General features: G+C 38.2%; 5 protein-coding genes across 7 annotated transcripts; 2 read left to right on the forward strand and 3 right to left on the reverse strand.

Moving 5' to 3' along the window:
- Positions 1-1,399: 1,399 nt before the first annotated feature.
- On the reverse strand, positions 1,400-3,567 carry LOC119999135. The gene is made up of 4 exons (XM_038846652.1): positions 3,374-3,567; positions 3,040-3,151; positions 1,942-2,013; positions 1,400-1,677 (listed from the first exon to the last, which is right to left on the reverse strand). Exons 1-4 carry the CDS (start codon positions 3,529-3,531, stop codon positions 1,600-1,602), a joined length of 420 nt encoding a protein of 139 aa, XP_038702580.1. The 5' UTR covers positions 3,532-3,567; the 3' UTR covers positions 1,400-1,599.
- Positions 3,568-3,711: 144 nt separating this feature from the next.
- LOC119999134 (ATPase family AAA domain-containing protein 2-like) lies at positions 3,712-4,554 on the reverse strand. The gene has a single exon (XM_038846651.1). The coding sequence runs from the start codon at positions 4,432-4,434 to the stop codon at positions 3,925-3,927; it is 510 nt and encodes a 169-aa protein (XP_038702579.1). The 5' UTR covers positions 4,435-4,554; the 3' UTR covers positions 3,712-3,924.
- Positions 4,555-6,423: 1,869 nt separating this feature from the next.
- On the forward strand, positions 6,424-7,217 carry LOC119998199 (60S ribosomal protein L12-like). The gene has a single exon (XM_038845457.1). It carries the CDS (start codon positions 6,460-6,462, stop codon positions 6,958-6,960), a length of 501 nt encoding a protein of 166 aa, XP_038701385.1. The 5' UTR covers positions 6,424-6,459; the 3' UTR covers positions 6,961-7,217.
- A 3,624-nt stretch (positions 7,218-10,841) lies between these two features.
- LOC119998235 (interactor of constitutive active ROPs 2, chloroplastic-like) lies at positions 10,842-15,544 on the reverse strand. Of its 3 annotated transcripts, none has more exons than XM_038845502.1 (5): positions 15,294-15,544; positions 13,950-14,053; positions 13,180-13,360; positions 11,266-12,948; positions 10,842-11,180 (listed from the first exon to the last, which is right to left on the reverse strand). In XM_038845502.1, exons 2-4 carry the CDS (start codon positions 13,967-13,969, stop codon positions 11,278-11,280), a joined length of 1,872 nt encoding a protein of 623 aa, XP_038701430.1. In that variant the 5' UTR covers positions 13,970-14,053; positions 15,294-15,544; the 3' UTR covers positions 10,842-11,180; positions 11,266-11,277. The 3 variants fall into 3 exon arrangements, with proteins under 3 accessions (XP_038701430.1, XP_038701431.1, XP_038701429.1); XM_038845503.1 differs by having other exon boundaries at positions 10,842-11,183; XM_038845501.1 differs by having other exon boundaries at positions 10,996-11,180; positions 13,950-14,027.
- A 4,065-nt stretch (positions 15,545-19,609) lies between these two features.
- LOC119998953 lies at positions 19,610-24,749 on the forward strand. The gene is made up of 6 exons (XM_038846433.1): positions 19,610-20,474; positions 21,007-21,198; positions 21,326-21,565; positions 22,385-22,602; positions 23,391-23,645; positions 24,216-24,749. The coding sequence occupies exons 1-6, from the start codon at positions 20,027-20,029 to the stop codon at positions 24,468-24,470; spliced, it is 1,608 nt and encodes a 535-aa protein (XP_038702361.1). The 5' UTR covers positions 19,610-20,026; the 3' UTR covers positions 24,471-24,749.
- Positions 24,750-24,844: the final 95 nt, after the last annotated feature.

Genomic DNA, 24,844 nt, shown 5'->3' on the forward strand with positions numbered 1-24,844 from the left:
TCTTTCTCTCATTCTTCTCTACTAAAAGTTATCTCCTTCTTTCTCTCTTTCTTCTTCTTCTTCTTCTGGTTCTCGATCTGGTTCTTCGTTGTCTTCTTCTCCGTTTTTGGCCGAGTTTCTCCTCTCTTCATCTCCTTCTTCGTCGTTGCTCAATCTGGACTGCGTCGAGTTGCTCTGCTTCGTTTTTGACCGATCTGGACTATGCTTCGTTGTTCAATCTGGGTTGTGCTTTGTTTTTTTGCAGATCTGGACTCTGGTTCGTTTTTTGCAGAGATGTATCGCTATAGTATCACTATAGTATCACCAACACCAAAAAACCACTAAAATGATGAAACTAATATGCATACTTCATCTTCCTAACTACTTTTCCTTTCTTGATTTTCTTTTCTTGGTTACCTCTCTTGTTCATTTTGAAAAAACATTTACAAGTGCAGATATGTATCACTATAGTATCACGAACACAAAAAATTCATTAAAATGATACAATTGAACCAATATGCATACTTCTTCTTCCTAATTACTTTTCCTTTCTTGGTTTTCTTTTCTTGGTTTGTACATCTCTTGCTCGTTTTGGAAAAACATTTACAGCTGCAGAGATGTATCACTATAGTATCACGAACATCAAAAATCCACTAAAATGACATAATTGAACCAAAAAGACATGTAATGCTATCAAATTTACATTCTAACATTTATATCATCATTTTATGAGCCAAAAATATAAATTGAACACTAAATTGGATCTTATATTTAAAAGTATCACTATTGTATCACAATTCGTGGAGAGAGAAAATCAAAATTGAGGTTATTTTGGTAAAAGATGATCCCCAGTGTACTTTTTTAAAAGGATGTTTTAGTGATTGCACTTTTTTACAATTAAGTATAACCTAGTGTACCGGCCTCCAAAAGTCCCTTGATGAAGCGGTCGTGAAACTGGGCCACATCCCTCTACCTAACGGCCCATATTTTTTGGGCTTTTTTTACGATCCATTAGGACATAAACAGAACTACTGCCTCCCCAAGTGCCAAGGATTAGCATATTAGGGGTATAAAATCGGTTATGGTCGGATTTTTTTTCCCAATTTTTTGACGTGAATTTAACTGATCAATTATTATCAACAGTTTTTTAATTATGATAATAGTTTTTTAATTATTTCAATCTGTTATCTGTCGGTTCTAATTACATTTTCTCTTTAAAATGACCAACCAATCAATCGTCAACTAATCGCTTGTTTTGATTTCTACGATTTCTTAACATCCCAGATTGAAAACTAATCCAGAGTACATTTGTTTACACATTTTGAGGATGGGGAGAATTGGCGAGAGAAATATACATTGAATACAACGAATGGCTATGCCCTGAATAATGTCTCTGGTTGTGTGATCACATGTATCTCTTTCACAAAGACCTATATCTTGGTTTTAGCAACTCCATGGAAGGTGCAAGCTCCTTGGACATTGGTCAAAAATGAGCTTCATAAAGCTTTTCACAATACAAGAGTTAAATTGCTGTAAGCATTTACGCGTGATGATGAAGCTTATGCACAACTCTGTATTCTGTATTCAGTTCACAACCAGGTGCTGTATGAGCATGCTCTATCATGAACGGCATTTCGACTTTGCTGATTCCACTTCTTTTTTTAAAGCTTCTACTTGTTCAACCAAGGCCAAGTTTTCCTGATAAAAGTACAATGTCATTAGAAAGCGAACGACACTTATACCTAAAAATGATTGCTGACGAACATATACCACTGTTGAACTTTGTTATTTCCTCAACAAATTGCGTCGTTAAAACTTTAGTATCTGATATAACAACAACTCAGCTTATCTTCAGCAAAATTGCATCTAACCATTTAATCGGCTGGTGAGAGCATGAAAACATGTAAACAATAAAAGGAAAGCACAAGGCAATTGAACTGTGAGAGGGTGTCCAAGAGTCACCTTTTGTAGCATTACCACCTTTTGCTTTATTCTAGTAACATCCTCCACCTTCTTCTCAAGAGACCCATTAATCTGTCAAAGATACATGAGCTAGTAAAGGGGTTAAAAACAAAGTAAACATAAGAAAAGCTAATATGGTTCACAACATCTAAATTAATACTAAATAACGACTTGCGTATAAGATGATCAGCGAACGCCAATAAATTTTGAAAATCATGAATTAAATCATGAAACCGAGAACTAGAACCGTACAAGCAAAGGAGTCGTCTGCAATTTTGAAATTCAGTATATTTTAAGGCATTTACAGGAACATTTCATATAAGTCCCCTGGCAATGACAATACAGAAACTCGATACATTTTAGCACATTCACACGAATACTACTACTATCATTAAGCAATTTGCCTCTGGTATAGTCTGTAAGGCAATCAAAGTTTGGTCTCACTTTGGGAAGTGTAAATGTGTAATAACTGTCCAAGACACAAAGAAGATAAAGAAAGAGGAGAGATGTCTTTGTTTCATGCCTTACAACTTTTTCTCAGGGGGGGAGGGAAGGGGACTTGTATGGCAGGTCCATTAGGAACAAGGTACCATATACAATATGGTTTAGGAGATGAGAGATCTTAGCAACGTTTTACACTCCTATCAGTTCGTTCATGCATTGCTATGGTAACCATGAAAGACCGCTACTCAATTCCGTAAGAGTCTTAAATTGGATGCTTTCATCTTTTAACCAGAGTAGTTGTTATATATTTAGAATGTATAATTCCTTACAGCCATGGACATTGGCATAAGGCACGCTTCATGCTTCAATTACCAGAATCAACAAAAGAGCCAACTAAAACTATATGTACATCACAAAACACAAACCCAATTCGATCCATTGAGCATTAGCTACTGAGATGATTATTCAGCAAGACGGATCATACATGAGGCACATGAAAGTCTTCCACATTCACAACAAGTAAGGTGAAACCTTGCCAGGCCCAAATATGCAGTAAAAAGAGCAATGCATATCGACAGCAGAAATCCTCTTCCCATATCTGAGTTATTGGGGAGAACAAGGAGGAATGAATTGATCAAGAGTGAGAATAACTACCTCCATCAATTGCTTACCACATTTGGAAGCCCTCTCTGCCTCGGCATTATATCGCATCCTCCACTCCGCGGACTCATCCATTGCGTCTCTATTAGCAAGATCGAACTGCTTCCTAAGAGACGTACATAAGTGCGCACAAAGTAGAACACCAAATCAAATTGAAAAACAAGCCAAGAAGATAAAATCCAAAACATCACACCTGGTAATTCTGCACAAAAAGAGTATAATTTGAAAGAACAGAATGAAGCTCTCATTTCCATGGATTAATTAGAGAACTGGAGAGGAGTAAGATGAAGTGATCCAAAACCCTAACAGATATATTGAAGAAAGAAACCTTAGCAATTCAGTGTCGTCAGCGGAGATAGCGTAATCGATGGACCAGAGCCTAAAATAGACAGCAATCCCCAACGCCATCGCCACCAGCAAACCCACCAGCATCCTCCGACTCCCTCTTCCCATTCTCTCTCCCTCCACAGAAAAGCTCTCTGTCATTCTCCACCGAAACCTCTCCTCTCTCCTTAGAACCCCAATGGGCTCATGGGCCGAAAACTTCCAATATGGGACCAGTCCATTGGACTTCTGCAGCCCATTTCGTCCTTGTTTTTTCTGGATGTGCTTTCCATTTTACTGAGAAACAGAGAGAAAACGCAAGAAAAAAAAGATTGGTCTCAATGAAAGAAACAGTAGTGTCTCTGGGCTTCATTATAGGGCATACCCATTCTCTGATCATACAAACAAGCACCTCAGAACCAGAGGACCAATTAACCCATCAAGGGGTTAATCAGTATATCAAAACAAAAACAGTGGTGGATCAATATGTCAACAACCCAAAAACGAAAATACAAAAACCCAATCACTCCTAACGAAATGTGCAAGTATGCATCGCTAATCTTCGAAACCAGTTTTCTGCCAAATGGCATCTCTTACGCGACAAAGGTCTCTCCCTTTAAGCGTCCTCCCAATCCCTTCTTGAACGGAAAGTGAAGCTCCTCTGACTTTCACCAAGTACTCATGAGGCGGGATCCTGTCATCGTCATCACTGTTGTGTTCCTCCTCGTCATCGTCATTGTCATCACTGTTGTCGTCCTCCTCGTCATAGTTACCTCTGTTTTGATGATTACGAGAACGATCTTCCTTTGACCAGTCCCGGAAGTTCACCGGATATGACGCGGACGTCACCGTGTTGGCTCGGTCTCGCTTATCGATCTTCCTCGAAATCTTCTTCGAAAGGGAGGTGAGTATTGATTTCTTAGTCTCTAATTGTATGGATTCGTTGAAATTGTAAACATCGGCCTCGTCGAACTCAAAATGGGAGCCCGTTGTGACTGAATTGAAGCTCTCTGGGCTTTGGGAGATGTAATTGGCTTTTGAATTGAAGAGTCTCCTTGACGCCATTGAAGCGAAAGCTTTGAGAAAATTGGTCTCTGTTTTTTCTCTAACTAGCTCAGTCGTGTATTTTTGTGTTCAGAATTGCTGATTGTGTTCGCGTTTTATAGAGTGTGTTGTAGAGAAAATGCCAAGAATTCGTCTTAAAATCATGTGCGTTCATCTTAATATTTAGGGTGAGTGAAACAAAAATTATAAAGTCAAACTTATCCTTTACTTGTTAGCAAGATATTTTCCTAATCTAATGAGTTGAGCTTTTGACTCATAATAACTGAGCTTGCTCAATGAGTTGGTGAGTTGAATTTTAGTCTGTAATAATTGAGTTAAGGAGAAATAAAATCGTACGAGTTTGATATACTCATCAGGAAAGTTTGAGATTTAGATAGTTTTTTATTCATTGTGATGATTTTCATATCCCTCGAACATTACTTAATATGTGTGTAGTTTGTGGGCCTTAAAAAACAAAAAAACCGAATAACTCAAAATTGTTGTGCGAATCACACTCTTTTCGAACAATGTTTTTGGCTTTTTCGTTAATATTAATTCAAAACGGACGACCACACGCGTTTCACATACTCTTTTCGAACGATCACTCACCAGGGACGAGCGAAGTAAAACGTGTGGCGTGCGAATCAAGCGGGGAGTTGACGGGGAGTGAAGTGGAGGGTCCCGCATGAATGCTTCCATTAGGCTAAACCTGGCAGTGACACGTCGGACATTATTAAAACCATTCATCGTCCATTCACTGGACATGCTGGAAATAATTAATGTTTACCTATATAATGTTATCGCCTTATCGGACGAATTATTGCCACTACTAGATAGCTACAAGTTTGTCCTCTCTTGCAAAGGCTGACACGTGGACCAATTGCTACGATTACTTATAATCCATTAGTAATTATTAACCAGAGTGATTCCAACAATTCCACTGATATGTACCATTAAATGTTTTGGGTGTGATATTGTTAAATCCAATATATGATTGCATTGGAATGATGGAGACAAGGTGGAATGATGGAGACCCTCCTATCCTGACGCATAGTCAATACCCGAAATATGGAGCTCCAATTCTTTACTTCAATTTTAAATATAAATTTATCCCCAAAATTGTGTTAAATCTTAATTTTTTTAATGAAAAATACAACATTAGGATTTAAGAGTTAGTATTTAGGATTTAAGGTTTAGTGTTTAACATTTAATTTTTTTTTTTTTCAAAATTTAGTATATTCTAACATGATGAACCTTAAAATACTCAATAAACATTCTAGTTCATCACTTTAACATACGTTTGTAGAGAATTGTAGTCAAAATTGGAGCCCCCTATAATGTAGATATCATGTATCTTCCTCATAATGAAAGTCTAGGTCAAGGGATCCTACGGTAGAAGTTATTGTAATTTTTTAATACAAGATCTCATTTGTTTATCAGTATAGGGTCTTACGTAATTTTTTAAATTCAGTATACTATCCTAGATATTTGAAAAATCATCCAAACACCTGATAATTTTATTAAAAGATAATTTTACATTATACGAAATCTTATCATCTCCTTGGAGGTTGTGCGACTTCTAATGTAGGGTATGAAAGCCCCATGGGCTCCATATGCCCATGACCGTTCCATAAAGATATAAAATGTCAACATCTTGGCGAGTCATAATAAATCGTCACAAGTATTTCAACGCCCTCTCGCGATTTCGGTGTGAAACGCGCGGTTTGTCGCTGTTTTCTGTCGTTTTAATTGTCAATTCAATATTTATTAAGGTCAACGTCAATCCCTTCCATATCCAACGGTGTCGTTTTTAATAATATTTTGGCAGTTTTAACATCATAGGGAAGGAGCTAAGCCCATATCCTTATAGCCCAAGAATAGGATTCAAAAATTCTAGTTGAATTGGGCTTGACTATCTCTAACCCATATGAAGCCCATTACTTTCAACTTGGGCCCATTTTCTTAATACGGTCCGTCACCTGCAAAACCCTAGTTTATATACTCCGCATCGCTCTTTACTTCCAACTCCGAAGCTGAAACCTAGCCATGCCGCCAAAGTTTGACCCATCTCAGGTCATTGATGTTTACGTCCGCGTAACCGGAGGCGAGGTTGGTGCCGCCAGCTCCCTCGCCCCGAAGATTGGGCCGCTCGGTCTCTCCCCAAAGAAGATCGGAGAAGACATTGCGAAGGAAACTGCTAAGGACTGGAAGGGTTTGAGAGTCACCGTGAAGCTTACCGTCCAGAATCGTCAGGCTAAGGTATCGGTGGTGCCCTCAGCGGCGGCGCTAGTTATCAAGGCCCTCAAGGAGCCGGAGAGAGACCGCAAGAAAACTAAGAATATCAAGCACAACGGGAACATCTCTCTCGATGACGTGATCGAGATCGCCAAGGTTATGCGGCCCAGGTCCATGGCCAAGGACTTGAGCGGGACCGTGAAGGAGATTTTGGGGACTTGCGTCTCTGTTGGTTGTACCGTCGATGGGAAGGACCCCAAGGATCTTCAGCAGGAGATTACTGAGGGTGATGTTGAAATTCCACAAGATTGAAGGGATAGCTATCTGCAAGAGGTTGGAATGCTGTGTTTCTATTCATCATTCAGTTTTGAATTCTATAGAATTATCAAGTTATTTGTGCTGTGTAAGCCTCCAAATTCATGTTTTATATCTTCTATGAGTTTTGGGATTTTGCTTGAATTGGGAGAGGCAAGGCTTAAGTTATTGACTTATATAATGTTTGAGACTGAAATTCGATCGTAGTTTTATAATGCATTTGAATTAATCGATGCTTGTATTTAGTTTTTCTATATCTTATTGTGCGTAGCTGTTCAAGGTTGTTATATGTTGGCTATATTATCAGTTTGTGGATAATAGCCGCGGCAGCATGCATTGGCTATATCTCCAAATCTGACTTGTCTTGGTCAAAACTAGCTTGCCAAAGCCAAATGTGCCTTTGGACCCAATAGACGGTGAGCAGGTTTGTAGTAAAAGAAGGGGAATTAATAATAGTTTACATATTGCAATATTTGATGATGTAGTCATGTAGTGTGTTGATGTTCGTCACTTTCAATATCACATGTACATTGTTTTTTCTGTTGAATGCGAGTTCAAATTGTTACACTTGGCAGGGTTGTCATTATTTCTTACGGTGGAAAGATGTTGGAAGTATGTCTTGTGGTTGTTGTTTGAAGGAGGGATATGATTTTAGACTTGAGTTGGAATGATAATTATTTGTTGGGAATCAGATTATGCCATGATGTGTTCATATTTCATCTGCTCCATGATAGAGCGTGTTGACTTGACAATTTGTTGGACACAGATTTGTGTTTGTTGTTTTTTCTGCTTCTGATTGTGCAAAGCTTATTCAAAGTTTTTTCCAATTGTATTCTTCTGGGCAGGTATTGGGTTATTTTTGAAGTGTCATTGTTGTAGAATCTTCTCATTTGATAGCTGTACAGATTAATCTGATGTATTGTATCAACTTGTTATGGATGAAAGTGTAGAGAGGTGGATGTGTTATATGTTCAGCATCTTGTATTAGGTTTTTGTTTCTCCTATCTCAGAACTGATAGGTAGTGTGGAGCTTCTGTTCTAGGCGATCGACATGGCTTTCCACATGAGAAGCATCTACAACATATGTTTCTCTTCAACTTTTGGGCTGTAGTCAATCTAATCTTCATGTTTAGACTCCAAATATGTTCTCTTTTCCTGTCTTTCTAATTGGTTGACGCCTTGTTGATAGCCCGATGGTAATTGACAATTTCTTGGAGCTTTGAGATATACATACCTTCTTATCTCAGATTATCATGTGACCAGTTTTTACGAATACAAAGGTGGTTTTTGTGAGTATGCCATAGTTGAAAGAAGTCCTGATTCTTGAATCTAAACAAGGGCATGGATTGTTTTGCAGCTGTGAATGATGTAAGGAATGGTTTTTGTTATGCAAATGTTCTTCTAATTTCCAACCTGATGACGCCCCCCTCCTCCGAGTTTCCAACTTGGAAACCAGTCTTCAGATTGCCTGTTAGCTTGGCAAGTCCATGGTCCCATTTATCTATACATGGGTCTGGATTTGGATTTTCGAATGAGAGCACTAGAGCACTTTCAGGTACGTGGTGTTGATGGTTTTGGCTCAAGAGGGCCGGGTTTTGTGAGCTCACAGAGAATTTTTCTAAACTTTTGAGGACACAGTAAATGTGGACTTGGTTATTGAGTTGGCGAATATGCAAAGCCGTGCATGCCCCCCTATCAATTGAAAAATGCTAGTGACTCGCAATTTATTACTCTCTTTTTATTACCAATCGATGTAGAAGTGTTAGGATGTTAAAGAGGCTCTATTATATTGAATGACTCTCCGACATGCCACGTGTATTGGGGGTAGAATGTGGGTTAGAGGATGAAGCATTGCTCGTTTTTTCTTTTCCTTGTGACTTTGATGAATATCCTTAGATTACGTGCTTCGCTCTGCATTGTCCACGTGAACTCATGTAGCACCATCAATGATCTGCTTACCCCGAAAAATGACATGACCCAATAGGGAAATCCCAATTCATTGGGCCTTCAGTACAAGCAATTGGCGCATATTATTATAAGAGTCCAAACTATGTGATTGAATAATTCCTCCTCTCTATTAGGACTCCTGTCAATTTTTGGCAAAAGATATTTTAGGCTTCCTATGTTTAATGTTTCCAACGTGTTTTTCTCTGGCTGGTCGTGTGCTTTTTTTTCTGTTCCTTTCAACTTTTAAAAATCTCATATTTTTCTGTGTTTCAGCATTGTCCACATGGACTGATGCAGCACCGTCTTTCAACAAAGCTTCTAAATATGGCAACCTATTCTCTTATATAAGGCTCTCAAACCCTTCTTACAACTCATTCAAAATCTCTCCTTTCCTCCTCCAATCATTGAGACCTAGATCCTTTTAAGAGATTCTAGCAATCATCACGTCTCTCTTCTTCCCTGAAACCAGAGGAAGAGGGAGAATTCTTTACCAGCTACATACATTTATCCTTGCCCTTTCAAAGAAAGCTCAAAGGTGGGAGAGAACATCAATGGCCAAGGGAATTAGAGGTTTACATTCTTTCATGGAGGTTGCTCCTGCTCCCATTATTTATCCTCACAAGCCTTCCAATTCTCCTCTTCTAGAGACAATTGCTGAAGAGGATGCAGATGAATATGATGAAGATTCATAATTTTGGGTTATTCTTTGCTATGCTCTTAAGGCATTATATGTTGATCTGTATGACGTTATGGCATGACAATTAGGAGAAAAAAAAAAGCAACGTAGGTATTGATGTTCAAGTAGATTAAATTTGATGTGTTTTCCTAACACAATAGTGTGCTGTAAATTTTGTATATATATATGTGTGTGTATCTGTTCAATGTAAGTATGTAACAAAGAGAGATTGAACAACCGAATCTCAATCTTCTGTGTTTTCTCATGTGAAGTAGGAGAGTGCTTGTTATTAATTAATTTTCAAGCTCACAGAGCATTCAATTTGATATGAGTGGCAGAGATTCTGGGAGAAACAACTTGGCATTAGCTTAGTGGTTATATCGTCAGGTTTAGAGGTGAAAGATCCGTCAAGTTGGACGTTCGAGTTGGTCAGACGTACTTCTTTGGGGTTTCCTATTTTGGGCTTCAACCCAATCTTACTCATGCTTTGGGTTTCGACTCAAGACTAAATTAGTGACTCGCTGTGCTTACGGGATGGTCATCCCTAATTTAAAACTGACCAAGGGGTCACAAAGTGACTGTTGAGCTAAGGCCTTCCCGATCATCCAAAAAAAGAGGAGAGATTCTGACAAAGCATCATGTTATAACATTGTTTATTTATAGTAACAACGTGATGCATACTCAAGGATTGAGTAGTTTGCGTCTGTGTTATACCATTGTTTATTTAGAATAACAACGTGATGCATCAACAAGGATTGCGTAATTTGCACCCCTGCTGCCTTTTCTCGAATGAAAAAGCTATTTCACATACTGCCTCTCCAAAATCGAATCTTAATTCTCCATTATCCATCACTACCATGGTATTCTACCTTTGAAAGTTCATGGGGCAGAAATTTGAATGATGTGTAACGATATTGGATTCCCATCCGACAATGAGGCCAACGAAGAAAACGACGGCTACCTAAAGCGATGTTCTCAAATCCAATCTATCCGTTACCCATCGCTCTACCATGGTCGAAAGTTCATAGGACAAAAATTTGAATGATGAGTAATGATATTGGATTCCAATTCGACAATAAGGCCAGCGAAGACGGCCAACTACTTACTACAATGTTCTAAAATCCAATCTATTTGTTACCCATCACTACCCCTCTATCCTACTATCGAAAGTTCATAGGGCAGAAATTTGAATGATGCGTAATGATATTGGATACCAATCCGACAACAAAGCCAACAAAGAAAAACAGCCGGCTACTTTCTGCGATGTTCTAAAATCCAATCCATGTACTAAAGTAAAATAAGGTAGATAAACATGTCCCTTGTAAAGAAATGAGTTTGGACATAACATCTTAGATAATATAACAAGGCAGTTTTTCATGTTTTCAGTTAGAAGCCCTAATTCATGCATAATATCGTTTTTTAAGAAGTAGAAATGGTACAAAAGACTTAAACTGGCTCCAGACCGTTCACAAAAGAAAATCCATGATCCATGTCTAGAAAGCCACAGCATAGACGATAGGTGAGTCCCAATGGAACTGCCGAAGTTTTACCATAACCCACATGCCTGTACAGCTGCTATCACCACCCAAAACACCTACTGAAAGGGAGAACAAGGAGATGAGGGCTTATTGAATATGAAAACTACAAATAAATTGAGTGAAAAATGAAATGGAGCTTGCCTGAAAATACAGCTACTTTTGACCCTTTTTCCACAGAACCCCGATTTTCTTCAGCATGTTTCCATTTTTCTTTTTGGGTGAGTCATCATCCATGTCTTCTGAGTAAGGTGAACCCAAACTTGCTCCAATTGTATTGTAGTTGTTATCAAGGGAACCTGTTCTCTCTACGAGTTTACCGTTGTTCCCTGTTGAAATCATAGCAGCGGCTGCCTCGGCTGCCTTCCTCCACTGGTCTGACTGAACTTTTAACCTCCTCATCTCAGCTTCCAATTCTGTGTTTGCTGCCTGGGCTGCATCCAGCTGCTCGGTCACTCGTTCTGCTCTTCTGCTACTTTTGTCAGCCTCTTCTGTCAAATGTCCGAGTTTAATTAAAGCATCACGCTCCACAGCCCTTGCCATTTCTGCCATAGCAACAGTCTCTTCATTAACTTTATTCTGATCTGTGTCTCTTTTCTTAATTTCAATCTTGAGCATTTCATTGTGCTCATTTACAGTCTGCAACTGTGTCTCCTTATCTGACAAGTTTGCTCTCAACTCTGCGATATCTGCCTCCAACCTCTTTAGCTCCCTTGGAAGTTCTGATTCTCGTTGACTTGACTGATGTTTCCCGATCTTCAGTTTCAGCCCTTCATTCTCCTCTGAAATACTCTGCAATTCAGTTTCCTTGCCCATCAGGTTCTCCCTCAACTCTTCAATGTGAGCTTTGGCTTTCTTCAGTTCTGCATCCAATTCAGCCTCTCTACAGCACGATTCCGATTTTGTACATTCTACTTGCTCATATGCACTCCTAATCTGCAAAGTACTCTGGACATATTCTTCAAGGTACCCAGTCTCAGCTGCTTCTAGTGCAGATTTCAATTGACCAACTTCCACTTTCAAAGAGTGAATTTCAGCTTCGAGAAGGTTTGTTTCCTCATTTCCTCTACTTTCCTGCGGAAGTTGAGAATTGCCAGTAGGATTCACTGAGTTTTTGCTGCTACAGCTAACCAACTCTGCCTGGAGTTTGCTCGCAAGTTCTTCCAATGATCTCACTTGGGTTTTTGATTGCTCCAACTCCTTGGATAAGGAGCTGTAAGCCTCCATTGTTTTGAAGCCATCAGATCGCAGCACTTCCACATTTGCAGTTGCGGTTTCCAACTGCTCTTGAGTCTTGCTAACAAGTTCCCGGGCTTGAGCTTCAGATTCTCTGCGATCACCGAGCTCCGCTCTCAAATTTTCAACCAGTGACAGAGTTTCTGCAAGTTCCATCCTCAGTCCCTGTATCTCTGTATGTGCTGACTCTGCGTGCTTTATTTGGACAGCTTCAGATTGGGCCACCATTTCTAGCTGACCTTTCAGTTTCTGTATTTCATTCAATGCAGAAGCTAAGGCAGCAGAATCCATCGAGTGCTGCTTCTGTACAGCCTCAAGTTCAGACTGCCACGCCCTATCGCGATCCTGGGAAATTTTACGGAGTTCTTGAACCCGAACGTCATCAGAAGCAGAAAGCTCTAGCAGCTGCTGTTGAGATTCCTCAAGCTTAGCTGACATGGCTGAGAGCTGCTTCTTGGCATCTTCGGTTTCCTGTTGAGCTCGCCTTTTTAATGACTCGGATGAGTTCAGCTGATCCTTCACCTTCTTCAAATCCTCTTGGTATTGTGCCAGCTGTGATTCCAACTCAGTCACTCTGCCAGGGCGCTTCGTCTAGAAATTGAGAAGTAATGAGTAGCTAGAAAAGCTACGAAACTAATGATGAATCAGGCAATAACATCAGTTTCATTTTAAATATGACTGCAACACTGAAATGGTGTAGTTTTATAAGACAAGTAGTTTTAAGCCAACAATAAAGAGATTGCCAATTGAAGCAAGTAAAACTTCAGTAAGCATTTTCTCTCCATAATGAAGAGGCTCCGATCATAAGTTATCATTGAATACCTCAGACAGTGGACTTCGGGGTGATCTACGTTCATTGACTTTAGGACTTTTGTCTTTTGGAGTTTTGTTCAATGAACTCGGAGAGGAAACCGAGTCAGAATCTGATCCAGGAGTTTTGAGTTGGCGAGCTGTTCGAGGCGATGCTGGCGATTTCCTTTGAGGCAGTTCTGAAGATCTTCTTCTGCTATCAGAGCCAATTAAATGACAAATGAGATGTGTTAAGACAAATAAAATTCGTAATACATATATCCAGTTGAAGAAGCTCCGTATACACGAAGACTGGGATAAGGTCAACAAGTCTAGTTTCTAAAGTTTTAGTATCGTTACAAATGTAGGATTTAGTGGTTCATAAAATTCTCATACGTGTAGGGTTGCTGCCGGAACAGAATTGCAGCTGTGTACAGATTCAACATTCATATGCTACAGAGAAATCCATGTACCGCCAGATTCAACATTCATATGTTATGAACCGTATCAGGAGCCAAAAGGATAGTTTAGACCATTAAGAAGATGATTGCAAGAAACAAGTTTACTTAAACCCAAGAAAAAGAGAAAAGAAAGGTGTAAAAAAAAAAGAAAACTACCCTATAATTGGTCATTTTAAAGAAAAACCATTCACAATCCAAATAGTTCAGCCGCCAACCACTAAATTGAGAACATAATATGACAAATAAGATCATTAAGCACCAGAAAACGTATTCGGATCGACACAATTACAGAGACTGAAATGAGCAGAATCCGACAGAAGCACTAAATAATTGACAACATACCTTCCTTTTGGTGTCTGCATTATTTTTGAAGATGCGGTAGAAAAGGCAAATCCAAAAGCACTCTCCTTCAAACCCCACCTGAAATACTTAAAGGATGTCTTTGGCTGAGAGATAAACATAAACAAAATCTAATATATATGTGACGTGAATTACTGAAGCAACTACAAAATTTGCAAAACCTAACAAACAAACCACAGAGTAGCTTCAAAGAAACTCCTCAGAAACTACCCCCACTACCACCAACCAGAACCACAAAAGACAAAAATTGAAATGAAAGAAAAAGTTGCTAATTGCTATCAAACCAAGAAATTGACATAAGTTAAAAATACATCTTAGGATCTTTTATTCCTTTGCCTTCCTTTTTACTCCAATACATACAGTATCATCCAAATGCCTTATCAAGGCTAAGTATAGACCAGGAAAAGAAAAAACAAATGAGAATAACCCATGTAAAATTGCTCTGTTTCCTTTGCAATTTCAAGAATTTGACAGGATTTTTCTGCTCATGAACAAAGTGTTTATCCAGACCAATTGCATCTGAAAAAAATATTCTAAAATCCAAATTTCCCGACATTTTATATCTAAAAAGCTCGAAAATTTACTGTTATTTAAACTGATAATATAATTGAAGCCTCCCATGTAAAAATTTTACAAAAAAAAGGCCTTTGAATGTGTTCGAAAATTTCTATATTAGCATTGAAATCATAGTTATTAAAATTAAATTAAAAGGAAAATATAAACCTTCTCAACCCCAGAACAGAGCAGAAAGAAAATGTATTACTTCTCAAATTAAAAAAAATTCAGCCCAATAAGAAAATTAGAAGCAAAAATAATTAATCATGAGCTCATTGATTAGATAAGTATGGATTTGTAAGTATATGCAGAAAGAAGACAAGCATAAGCAACAAAAGAACAAGTTAATCAACACATTTCACATCCATAACTTGTTTGAATCTTTCTCAGTTTCTGTAGTGCATGAAACGCCTAGATCTGTAGACTATGTCAATCTTGACCAAGCGAACAATCAAAACATAAATCAGAATCAGATGAACTGAAAACAGACATTTAAATCACAGATAATGCAGTAACGTCGCTTAGCAGAGCAAGCGTAAACCCACATTTTGATATAAAAGCACAAAAATTAACCAGAAAGTGTGATTTCTTCAGAAAACAGAGCTCGAAGGAAGAAAATGACTCGAATGAAGAGAAGAGAGAAGAACATAAACTGGGATTAAAAAAACAAAGTCGAAGCGAAATCAACAAAAGAGATAGAAATGAAAGAAATAGACAGTGAAAAGACGATAACTTTGCATTAATCAACTCAGCGAAACAAACAGTTTTAACCTGAAAACGAGAAGCTCTGCTCTGGTTAGGATGAGAAATGGTGAATTGGTGATTGTTGAGCCGTCTGAAATGTAACTTGTTTACTAAAAACTCGCCACAGAGAGCTTTTTTCAAAACCCTAAAAAACCCTAGGTCTTTAATGTCAGTCGTCTCTCTCCCATTTGAAGATGGCGTAGCTTTGTTCTGCTGAAACTTGCTTCTGCGCGCACTTCCCGAGTCAGTCTCGCTCTCTCCCTCTCTCTGCCTCTCTCTTTGTAATTGTCAGTTAGACAGTGGTCAGACTTCAAATATTGTATTTGTACTATGCGTTAGCGCTTTGTACGTTGAAGAGTCTACCACGCTCTTCTTTATGCACGCGCTCTCTACGTATTTCCAAAAATGACATCGGATGAAAACTACTCTCCCTTAGCAATTTTCACTGCCTACATGCCATTTTATGACAATTTGTGAATGCAATGCAGCACATCTATAAACACAAACCCACCATGCTCGAGTTACTAACGTGGGGCCTGGTTTCCCCCTCCAACGATTGATATACATATGCTTGTGCCTTCCTGTTCGGGGTACTGTGAAGTCATTGAGTCAGGAACGTCTCTGTTCCATGGAGCCACCCACATAACTCCATTAATGGACCCATGAAAAAGCAATTTACATAAAATTTGCAACCATATGTGTGTTCCTACTTGCAAGTATTCGTTCTTGTGCTAGTATTTAATTAGTTAAATTGCCATCAAGCCTCGTTGGATTGGTTTAGGAATTTTGACAAACACATGGAGGGCATACCATGGGCCCAAGTGTTGCCGTGTTGGAAGTGTAAACGTGATCAATTGTTAATGTGTGTTTGTACCTTTGATTTGTTGAAATGAAAGCAATAAGAAATAATTGAGTAGGATATGTGGGTTTGATCATTCCCATAAAACATCAAATCAAGTAATGACAACTCAATTTGTAGGTGGTACTATACCACTTTATTTTAAATACATATATAAAAGGGTGGGCAATGACCACAAATATATCAATCTTACATGATTATTGGAACACTCACTCGTTGTGGAATATTTGGTTTGAGTCAAAATTAATAGCAAACGATTTTTTCTAAACTCGAACTAATATGGATTGGTGTTGGGTCTAAAAAGATAAATTCATTCAGATCAGTATAAATTTGCCAAAATAAATAAAGTGTTAGTACTAGTAAGTAATAATATCTAGGTACTTATAAAGTATTGAACTATTAACCAGTAAAGATTGTGTGCCATTGATTTGCTTTTGCAAATCCAACGGTTGATTTTTTTTGAGATAAATTTTATCTCTCTTCAATTTCCTCTCTCCCCTAATTTACTCAATTCTTTTCTGTCATCAATAATTGTTTATTTTCTTTCATTTTCTACCTCTAGCCTTCCTTTTCTTTTTCCTTCCTTTTCTCTTTTCAGTTGTGGCAATCAGCAGCTTAGATCCGTGGTCCTTGCTCTTAGTGGCTTACATTGCTTCCAATCTCTCTCCTCTTGTCCTTCTATAAGCCCCAACTTTTGTTGTTGATAAAACATGTATTATATATCCTCACATCTTTACCAGTTATTATTATCTTCAGATCTTTACTCTCCCCTTGTAAAAGATTGACAAACTTTGTTGGTTTAATGTTGGGATGCCCTACGCCTTTTGTTTGATTTTGTGTTGTTGGGTTGCTGGCTTTGCCTTCATCCATCTTTCTTTGGGATGCTCTCGTCCTTTGTTTGGTTTGTTTGTGTGTTGTTGCTCTGCTAGATTAGTTCACTTCCAAGCTGCTTGGTCCTTTGCTAGGTTGTTTGTTGCTCAGAATTTATCTTCCAATGTTCTATTCTTTCCTTTTCATACCCAAAAAAAAAATGTTCCATGGCTTGCCAAAGATTGGCTGGGCTTGTAAAGAGTTATGGTGAAATTCATATTTCAGAAAAATGGCATCTGGTTGTGAAGAAAGTAGTAAGGGAAAAAGGAAATTTGCAGAAAAAAGAGAAGGTAAGGGATGCATAAGATGCTTTTGTGGAGGATAAACACAGGAAGATAGAACAAAAGTTCTTGAAAATATGTAATGAATGCTACTGGACTGAGGTGAACTGTTGGATTTACTTTTACCGGTCAATAGTCCGGTAATTTAAGTACCGGACCTCCCCTCAATCCGTTAGAGCACTTGTAATGGTGCACTTTTCTTGGCCCAAATTTACTGGGACCAACTGATCAACAATGGGGGAATGAAGTTTGTCATGCCCCCATGTTTCTCTTCACGTGGGTCCCACCTCTAACACACTCACATTTGCATAAAAAATCAATACTGGGCCCCACATATGTTACATAAAAAATAAAGTCAACAAATTTACACCATTGTATCAATATATGTTGTTGACTCAGCCACATCAATAAAACACATGTCTTAATATATTTTATTGTCCCCAACCAATGAATTTACATAACTGTGATTGCTCTAAGTCATAGTGCTTTGTGATTAAATCATGTTATGGCCTCATCATACTTTTCTGATTAAATATTACCTTATTTGTCATAATTACTCTTTGATTGGATTCAATTAGCATAATTGAGTCACATCAACAAATCTAGTGGCAGTAAACCTTGCTATTGAAATATATAGATTGCATTAATTTACTTCTGCAATTGTTTTCCTTAAAACACTATAATGGAAATGATTGAAAATACATAAAGCAACAGCACAGCTTCATAAGGCCCATGGGTTTCGGACATGTATTATGTATTGACATCTTCAACTAAGCCCACATTTTATAATGGGCCAAGAAAAATGACTCATTCTGCTTTGAATTATACAAAAATGGCAATTCGATCTTTTTTTTTCCGTCCACAAAAACTACAACAAATCAATAGAATTGTTGAAGAAAGACTAGCACCAAACGACATCGTTTAGAGTGCAAATCCAATAGAATTGTTGAAATTCTTAACCCAAACACATTGAAGATATTGCTTGTTTTGGATCATGGACCTGCCCATCCAACTAGACTTTGTTCCGATACCATCTTGAAATTATCAACCTAAACATCTCAAATGAAAACAATTAAGATATTGTTCATTTTGTGTCACGAGTTAGCATAAATTTATTTTTCATGTGCTGCTTCTTATATACATGAAAACATCTTCAATATAAAAGGAGTTGAATTTTGTTTGATGTTGTTTCACATATATCGCTGATTATGGGTTTAAAAAAAATAGTTGAAGCCGAATTCATTGCCAAACCAATCAATTGATTGGTTATTTAAAAAAAATTACTCAGGATCGATCGATAACAAAAAAATCGAAATAACTGTCGAATTAGTCTATTTAATTCATGTTAAAAAATTGGCAAAAAAAACGACAGAACCAAATTTTTTTTTTTAAATACCTTTAAGAAATATATTGTTCATTAGAATCAAACATTGAACATATATACACCTAACCCAATCAATTATAAACTGAGCCACCTCTTGTGGGTGTACCAGACTATTTATACTCCTACCGTTGATACAAAATTAAGGGGGTAAAAATAAAAGAAAGAAATCTACTTTATTACCCTTAGCCAATCAATACACCGGAGTTTCATTTCATGGAGGGACCACCACGCGAAAAGTTTCAAAAAGGCCAAAAAGGTGGACGGAATTCGTTGGCTGTGGTGACGAGACTAACAACAAATTCTGCAACCCACTTCTTTCAATTTCACACCTCCACCATCATTACTCTCCCCACTAAACCTTTTCAGGACCATCATTAGCTAAAGACCGATCACGTGCTTCTGCAACGCCTGATAAACTATTGACCGTCCGATTAGAATAAAATAAGTCAATGGCTAATTTCAATGGGATGATTTGCCGAAAGACATACACTCCCCACTGCTCACTCACATTCCGTAAAACCTCCAACATTCCCCGAGTCACATGCACCTTAACACGTCACATCGCGCATAACCGCCGGACACGCAAGGACATAACGGTTGCCCGCCGTTTACCCGACGGCGCATCAATGACACGTGGAAAAACTCTCCACCGTTCCATCCACGGAATTAGGGGTGGCAAAAAAACTAGTTTTGGGGTCTAAGATAATATCACGTGTTTATAAAATATTTACATATCCGAATCATAATCTAGATTAGATTTTGAAAGTATTTAATTGTTAAAATCCAGATTAATAAATTCGACAATAACCTAATTTGAGTTATAATCCGAACAAGTAAATCTGATCAGATTTATATGTTTAGACTCAAACTCGATTTTAATGTTCAAATTTAGTTTAATCCAATATCCGTATAATGATTCCATTGTACTCATCTTCGTAGCGTCACTAAAACAGTATAACCAGAGAGAAGGTGAAAGAAAGAATCAGTAATGGCTAGGATAAGAAAGGTAAAAATACTATAAAGAATATAGACAAATACGTCAGATGGTAATCAGAGCCGACGGTTTTCTGAGTCATGGCAGGTGTCGGAAAGTGAAAAGATAAATTCTAATGGAAGAAGATGCTTTTGGCCTTTTCTATTTTTTAGTGTTTTTTGTTTTGTTTCGTTTTTATTGAGATCTGATTCTCTTCAACAATGGCTGGCTAGGGCATTGGAGGATTAAATATACGATGCTTGAAATTCACGCTTTGTAAAGCTTCATTTTAATAGCAGTTGATCTTTCTCTCTCTATCTTTCATTCACATTATGCTGTAGAGTTTCTGGAGTGATCGAGTGAGTGAGTGTCGACTGTTTTGATTCACTGTAAATGGCGGAAGTGGAAGGAGGAGGAGGAGTTTCGAGCACGTGGCAGGACGAGATGGCGAGTTTGGTGGAAGACAACGGGATACGACGCAGATATGGATACGCGGTGGATCCGATTGAAATCCCAACACCGGCATTCGATGCGGGAAGGTCGGGATTCGTGGAGTCAGTGTCAACCGAGGAGTCTCCGGAGAAGGAGACCCTGAGAGACCAGGTGACGGGGTTCCTGACGTCGTGGGGCGAAATGCTTGTGGATTTAGGGAGAGGGTGCAGGGATATTGTGCAGCAGAATCTGTTCACGGAGGACTCGTTTCTCGTGCAGAAGCTATCGGGGCCGATGGAGAAGGTCTCTTGCGGAATTAGATATTTGAATGATTCGTTCTTGCCCGAGGATCGCGATCCAGCTCACGCGTGGCCGGTCATTCTCTTCGTTTTCATCCTCGCCCTTGCAGGTAGATATGGTGTTTTTTTGGCTGCTGTTGTTTTGGATAGAATGGATTTATTAATTACATTTGCTTGTTTGTTGCTGTGTATGGTGATAGTCCAGATCTTGTCTATGTAAACTGAATGGATGAATTTGACTGGTCTATTAAACATTGATTAGGTTTATATTTCAAACTACCAATTGGGGGTGAAAAATGTAGGCATTGCCACTGATTATCTATGTATTTGCATGCTTGCAGCACTGAATGCGTAGTTTATTAGTTGATTATTCTGTACAAAGTGCTACTTTTATACATTGGGATTGTGATTTAATTAGTGATAGTATATTCATTAAGGCCTTGGAGAGGCATCAATTTAGTGTTTGGACTGCTTGAAATCAGGTGGAATTTGACTTGTTAATGATTCTTTATTGTCTGATTATGCTGTTTGTTCTGTAAGTTACAAGCTTCAATGGTGCGAAATTCAGTTAATTAGAACTACTGCATTGTTTCCATAGGATCTGGATATTTGTTTTGCTTGACAATTTTGAATAATTTGCAGCACTAAATGTGAATAATAGAAGTGATAGCTTGGTCCTGCCGATTAAGAAAGTGCATCTGCATCCTCCTAGTGCTAATCGCATACAGCTTCCTGATGGTAGATACATGGCTTATCATGAGCTAGGCGTTTCAGCGGACAGAGCTCGATTTACCATGATTGCTCCACATGCTTTTCTCTCCTCCAGACTTACAGGTAAGAAACAAATTCTGAGTTACAATTCTTTCAGGTAATAGTCTTGGCGAAATTCTCATGTGTTTCTTTGTAAAAACTGGTGCAAGTAAAGATTACTTGGTTTTTCTGATGTAATTTTCTATGGCAGGTATACCAGGGATTAAGACATCACTGCTTGAAGAATTTGGTGTCCGGTTGGTCACATATGATCTTCCTGGTTTTGGAGAGAGTGATCCACATTCAGCCAGGAATCTCAACTCATCAGCTGTTGATATGCTGAACCTAGCCAATGGTGTTGGTATAAATGACAAGTTCTGGGTTCTGGGCTACTCAAGTGGAAGCATGCATGCTTGGGCTGCACTCAGATACATTCCTTCCAGAATTGCTGGTATGTTAAATTTCTCTTTTTTTCACAAATCTTGAAACAGCTTTAGAACACAAGGCTTGAGATTCTCTGCTTAATGGCAAGGATCTTGCATCAAGTATATAAAGAATTAAAGGCAGTTAAAATTCACGGAATAGTTCATTGTTCCTTGAATAAAGAAACCAGAGAGTGACCAAGCAAGAGATACGAGCTAAGAACTTTTAAATAACCAACTTCTTGCTGTTGAATTTGAAAGAGTGATATGTTCTGTAGATGCTCCCTAGTGATGTGGCATAAACAATCTTATGATAACATAGACTAATGGGGGTTTCCAGGTGAATTGTAACTGATGGTAATAGTTCAGTCACAATTGTTCATGATGGAACTTGAGCATTCTTTAGAAAGATAAGTAGTGATCCTAGAGGATGAAACTTTGGAGTTTGGATTAGTTGTTTTGCTCCTGTCCTACATCCCTGAGAGCTATCTCATTTTGTCTTTCAAAATTTAGGGTTATCAACAATTAGGGTTTTTCTTGGATTTCTGCAACTTGACTCGTAAATTTAAAATTGTCTGTGAAGTTACACCATCTCATTCTCATAAGAGGCAGTATTTGTGATTAAGTCAGTCAACATTGTTTTCACAAAGCTTATCTGGCAGAGAAATTAGCTACTGCTGTACTCATCCAAAAAATTTATTCATATTGTTGAATCCTGAAGACTAATATAATAATATAAACCATGTATATTGCTTCCTATCCATTGGCAAAATACCTCTCACCATATGCCAATATCATTTTGTATGTTGAATATAACTACTTAGAATGTATATTACATACACTTGCAGGTGCTGCAATGATTGCCCCTTTAATAAATCCTTACGAACCTGGAATGTTCCGGGAAGAAATGAGAACAACATGGGAGCACTGGCAGCCAAGGAAAAAACTAATGTTTGTCTTGGCTCGAAGATTTCCAAAAATTCTCTCTTTTTTCTATCGAAGAAGCTTCCTGTCTGGGAATCATGGTCAAATTGATAAATGGATGTCTGTGTCATTCGGACAAAAGGTGAGTTCATTTTCATGGAAATTTGTCATAATTTCAATATTCACCTTGACAGTGGTTAGTTTAGGTGTGTCACTGTGGATAGCTTCCAAATCGACAAGGATTCATCTAAAGTAGCTTGCAGTTTTAAATTTCTTTTTAAAACATTGTATGTCGAACAATGACTTTTCTTATTCATTGTTCATTTTTTTCCCTGTTTAACCGCTGGATCACAATGGTGGTGGTTAGCTAAATCATATCTTGAAACTTGCTCATATAACTGCTCTTTTTTTTTTTTTTTTTGAAGTTTGTATTCGAATATTTTCTTCTGGATAAAAAGACAGCTAAACAAACTGAATTTATGCTCTCTGTTGGAACCATGTTGTAACTCATATATAACATGTTACTGGAAATACCTTCTTGAGAATTATTTTGAATTCTTCTGAATGCCTCGTTGACAATTTTAGAAGCTGCCTTCCAACCTGATATATTTCATAGTAGAGGAATATTTTAGTTTCTTAGTTATCTACCTTCTGGCAAATTGATGAATGCGTTGGACAATCTCACTCAAGAGGACAGCATTCATAAGTCGTATTTTATAGAGCAGCTTTTTATGAGGCAACATTTTATGTGTTTCAATGCCACAAGAAGACGTTTGTAGCTAGCAGTTTTACTGGTTGGCTAGTCAAATTTTATTCATGAAGTGCCTTGGTGCCTTGGTTCATATTAATATTGATGAAGCAAACATTCTACTAGATCTAATGTACTTATTCAGTCTATTTCGATGATTTATATAACATGAGCTTCCTCAGGATGGGCTTTTGATTGAAGAACCAATATTTGAAGAATTTTGGCATAGGGATGTGGAGGAGTCAATCCGTCAGGGAAGCACAAAACCATTCATTGAGGAAGCTGTTCAACAAGTGTCAGCATGGGGTTTTAGCCTGATAGATCTCCAGGTGCAGAAGAAATGCCAGAGAAAAGGCATTCTTCCTTGGCTTAGTTTCATGTATAGTCAGGAAGAATGTGAGTTGACTGGTTTTCTTGGCCCTATACACGTATGGCAGGTTTGTCCAATTTTCCCCTAAGTTTTTGTTGCTTTGCATCTTAGTCAAATCTAACATCTCGTAGGATTAACATGATACTTGCTTCCTATCTAAACCAATTATTTTTTTTTGTGTGTGTATGTGTGTAGCTGCAAGCTATAATTATAGCAGAGATGGATCCGCCTCTTTTATTGGATCAAATGAGAAGTCCTAGTGGTAAAAATTACTAACGTAAGCCCATTAGTCTACTGGCTAAATGCTAACTGATATAAGAAACATTTTCCCTTGTGACCTTTAAGCTTCTTATCTTGAGATAAACCATCAATGACAATCTTCAGCTTTTGTTGAATGATATTGAAATGATATTACTTGGAGGCATTTTTGGGGTTTTCCTCTTTGCCAAGCTGGAAATTGAGACCCTCGTCATCAGAAAACAGTCCGTCCGGACATATCCTTACAAGACCTAGATAGATCAAAGCTGTAATAAGCCTTTGCTGAATAGGTTTTCATCTATTGCAGTATTGTTTACTGTGTAGCAGCTAAGAAGTGTCAATTGAATCTGTCTTATATACTTTTAGTGTTGCCAAACAGGGAATGGATGATCGAGTTGTCCCGCCATCAATGGCTGACTACATCAGCCGGGTTCTACCTGGGGCCAACATGCACAAGCTACCAAATGAAGGGCATTTCTCTTATTTCTTTTTCTGTGATGAATGCCACAGACAGATCTTCTCTACTCTATTTGGAAGTGCTCAAGGTCCCCTTGATGTGCCAATGGAAACACAGATGAAGCTCACTCCGAATGAAAATTCGGCATCATTGATCGCTGACTCTTCCAACGAATGACACCATAACAGACCCGAATACATCGAATGATACATCATTACAAACAACCAGGTAGCGAGCATTTTTTGCCCTCCATTGTCTGATGTAAATACCATAGGTTGCTCCCTAAAGTAATGGAGCATGAAAGATGAGATTTTAGATGTATTTCTGTGCCCTTGGAAAGCTTAGAGGGAGGCGGCATTGCAAGTTGAATATTTTGAGCAGTAAAAACACTCCATGCTTGTCATTATGATTTCCATTAATTAATCTTTACCCAAACTAAACTGACGGGAGAGTTCATCTCTGATGGTCCCATCTCGCATTTTTCTTCGCAGATTACTTTGATTGCAAATTCAGTCGAACTAAGGTGTTCATTATGTTTCTCATTGGAATCG

The sequence above is a fragment of the Tripterygium wilfordii genome, chromosome 5 (assembly GCF_013401445.1).
Source record: "Tripterygium wilfordii isolate XIE 37 chromosome 5, ASM1340144v1, whole genome shotgun sequence".
Classification (NCBI taxonomy): Eukaryota; Viridiplantae; Streptophyta; class Magnoliopsida; order Celastrales; family Celastraceae; genus Tripterygium; species Tripterygium wilfordii.

Coding starts and splice junctions, on each gene's coding strand:
- LOC119999134 (XM_038846651.1), bottom strand. CDS start 4,434: ATGGCGTCAAGGAGACTCTTCAATTCAAAAGCCAATTACATCTCCCAA.
- LOC119998953 (XM_038846433.1), top strand. CDS start 20,027: ATGGCGGAAGTGGAAGGAGGAGGAGGAGTTTCGAGCACGTGGCAGGAC. Junction 20,475..21,006: donor TTTCATCCTCGCCCTTGCAG/GTAGATATGGTG, acceptor AATAATTTGCAG/CACTAAATGTGAATAATAGA. Junction 23,646..24,215: donor GCCCTATACACGTATGGCAG/GTTTGTCCAATT, acceptor GTTGCCAAACAG/GGAATGGATGATCGAGTTGT.
- LOC119998235 (XM_038845502.1), bottom strand. CDS start 13,969: ATGCAGACACCAAAAGGAAG. Junction 13,361..13,949: donor ATGCAGACACCAAAAGGAAG/GTATGTTGTCAA, acceptor CTCTGATAGCAG/AAGAAGATCTTCAGAACTGC. Junction 12,949..13,179: donor CCCGAAGTCCACTGTCTGAG/GTATTCAATGAT, acceptor CTCAATTTCTAG/ACGAAGCGCCCTGGCAGAGT.
- LOC119999135 (XM_038846652.1), bottom strand. CDS start 3,531: ATGACAGAGAGCTTTTCTGTGGAGGGAGAGAGAATGGGAAGAGGGAGT. Junction 3,152..3,373: donor GACGACACTGAATTGCTAAG/GTTTCTTTCTTC, acceptor TACGTCTCTTAG/GAAGCAGTTCGATCTTGCTA. Junction 1,678..1,941: donor AGGTGGTAATGCTACAAAAG/GTGACTCTTGGA, acceptor TACTTTTATCAG/GAAAACTTGGCCTTGGTTGA.
- LOC119998199 (XM_038845457.1), top strand. CDS start 6,460: ATGCCGCCAAAGTTTGACCCATCTCAGGTCATTGATGTTTACGTCCGC.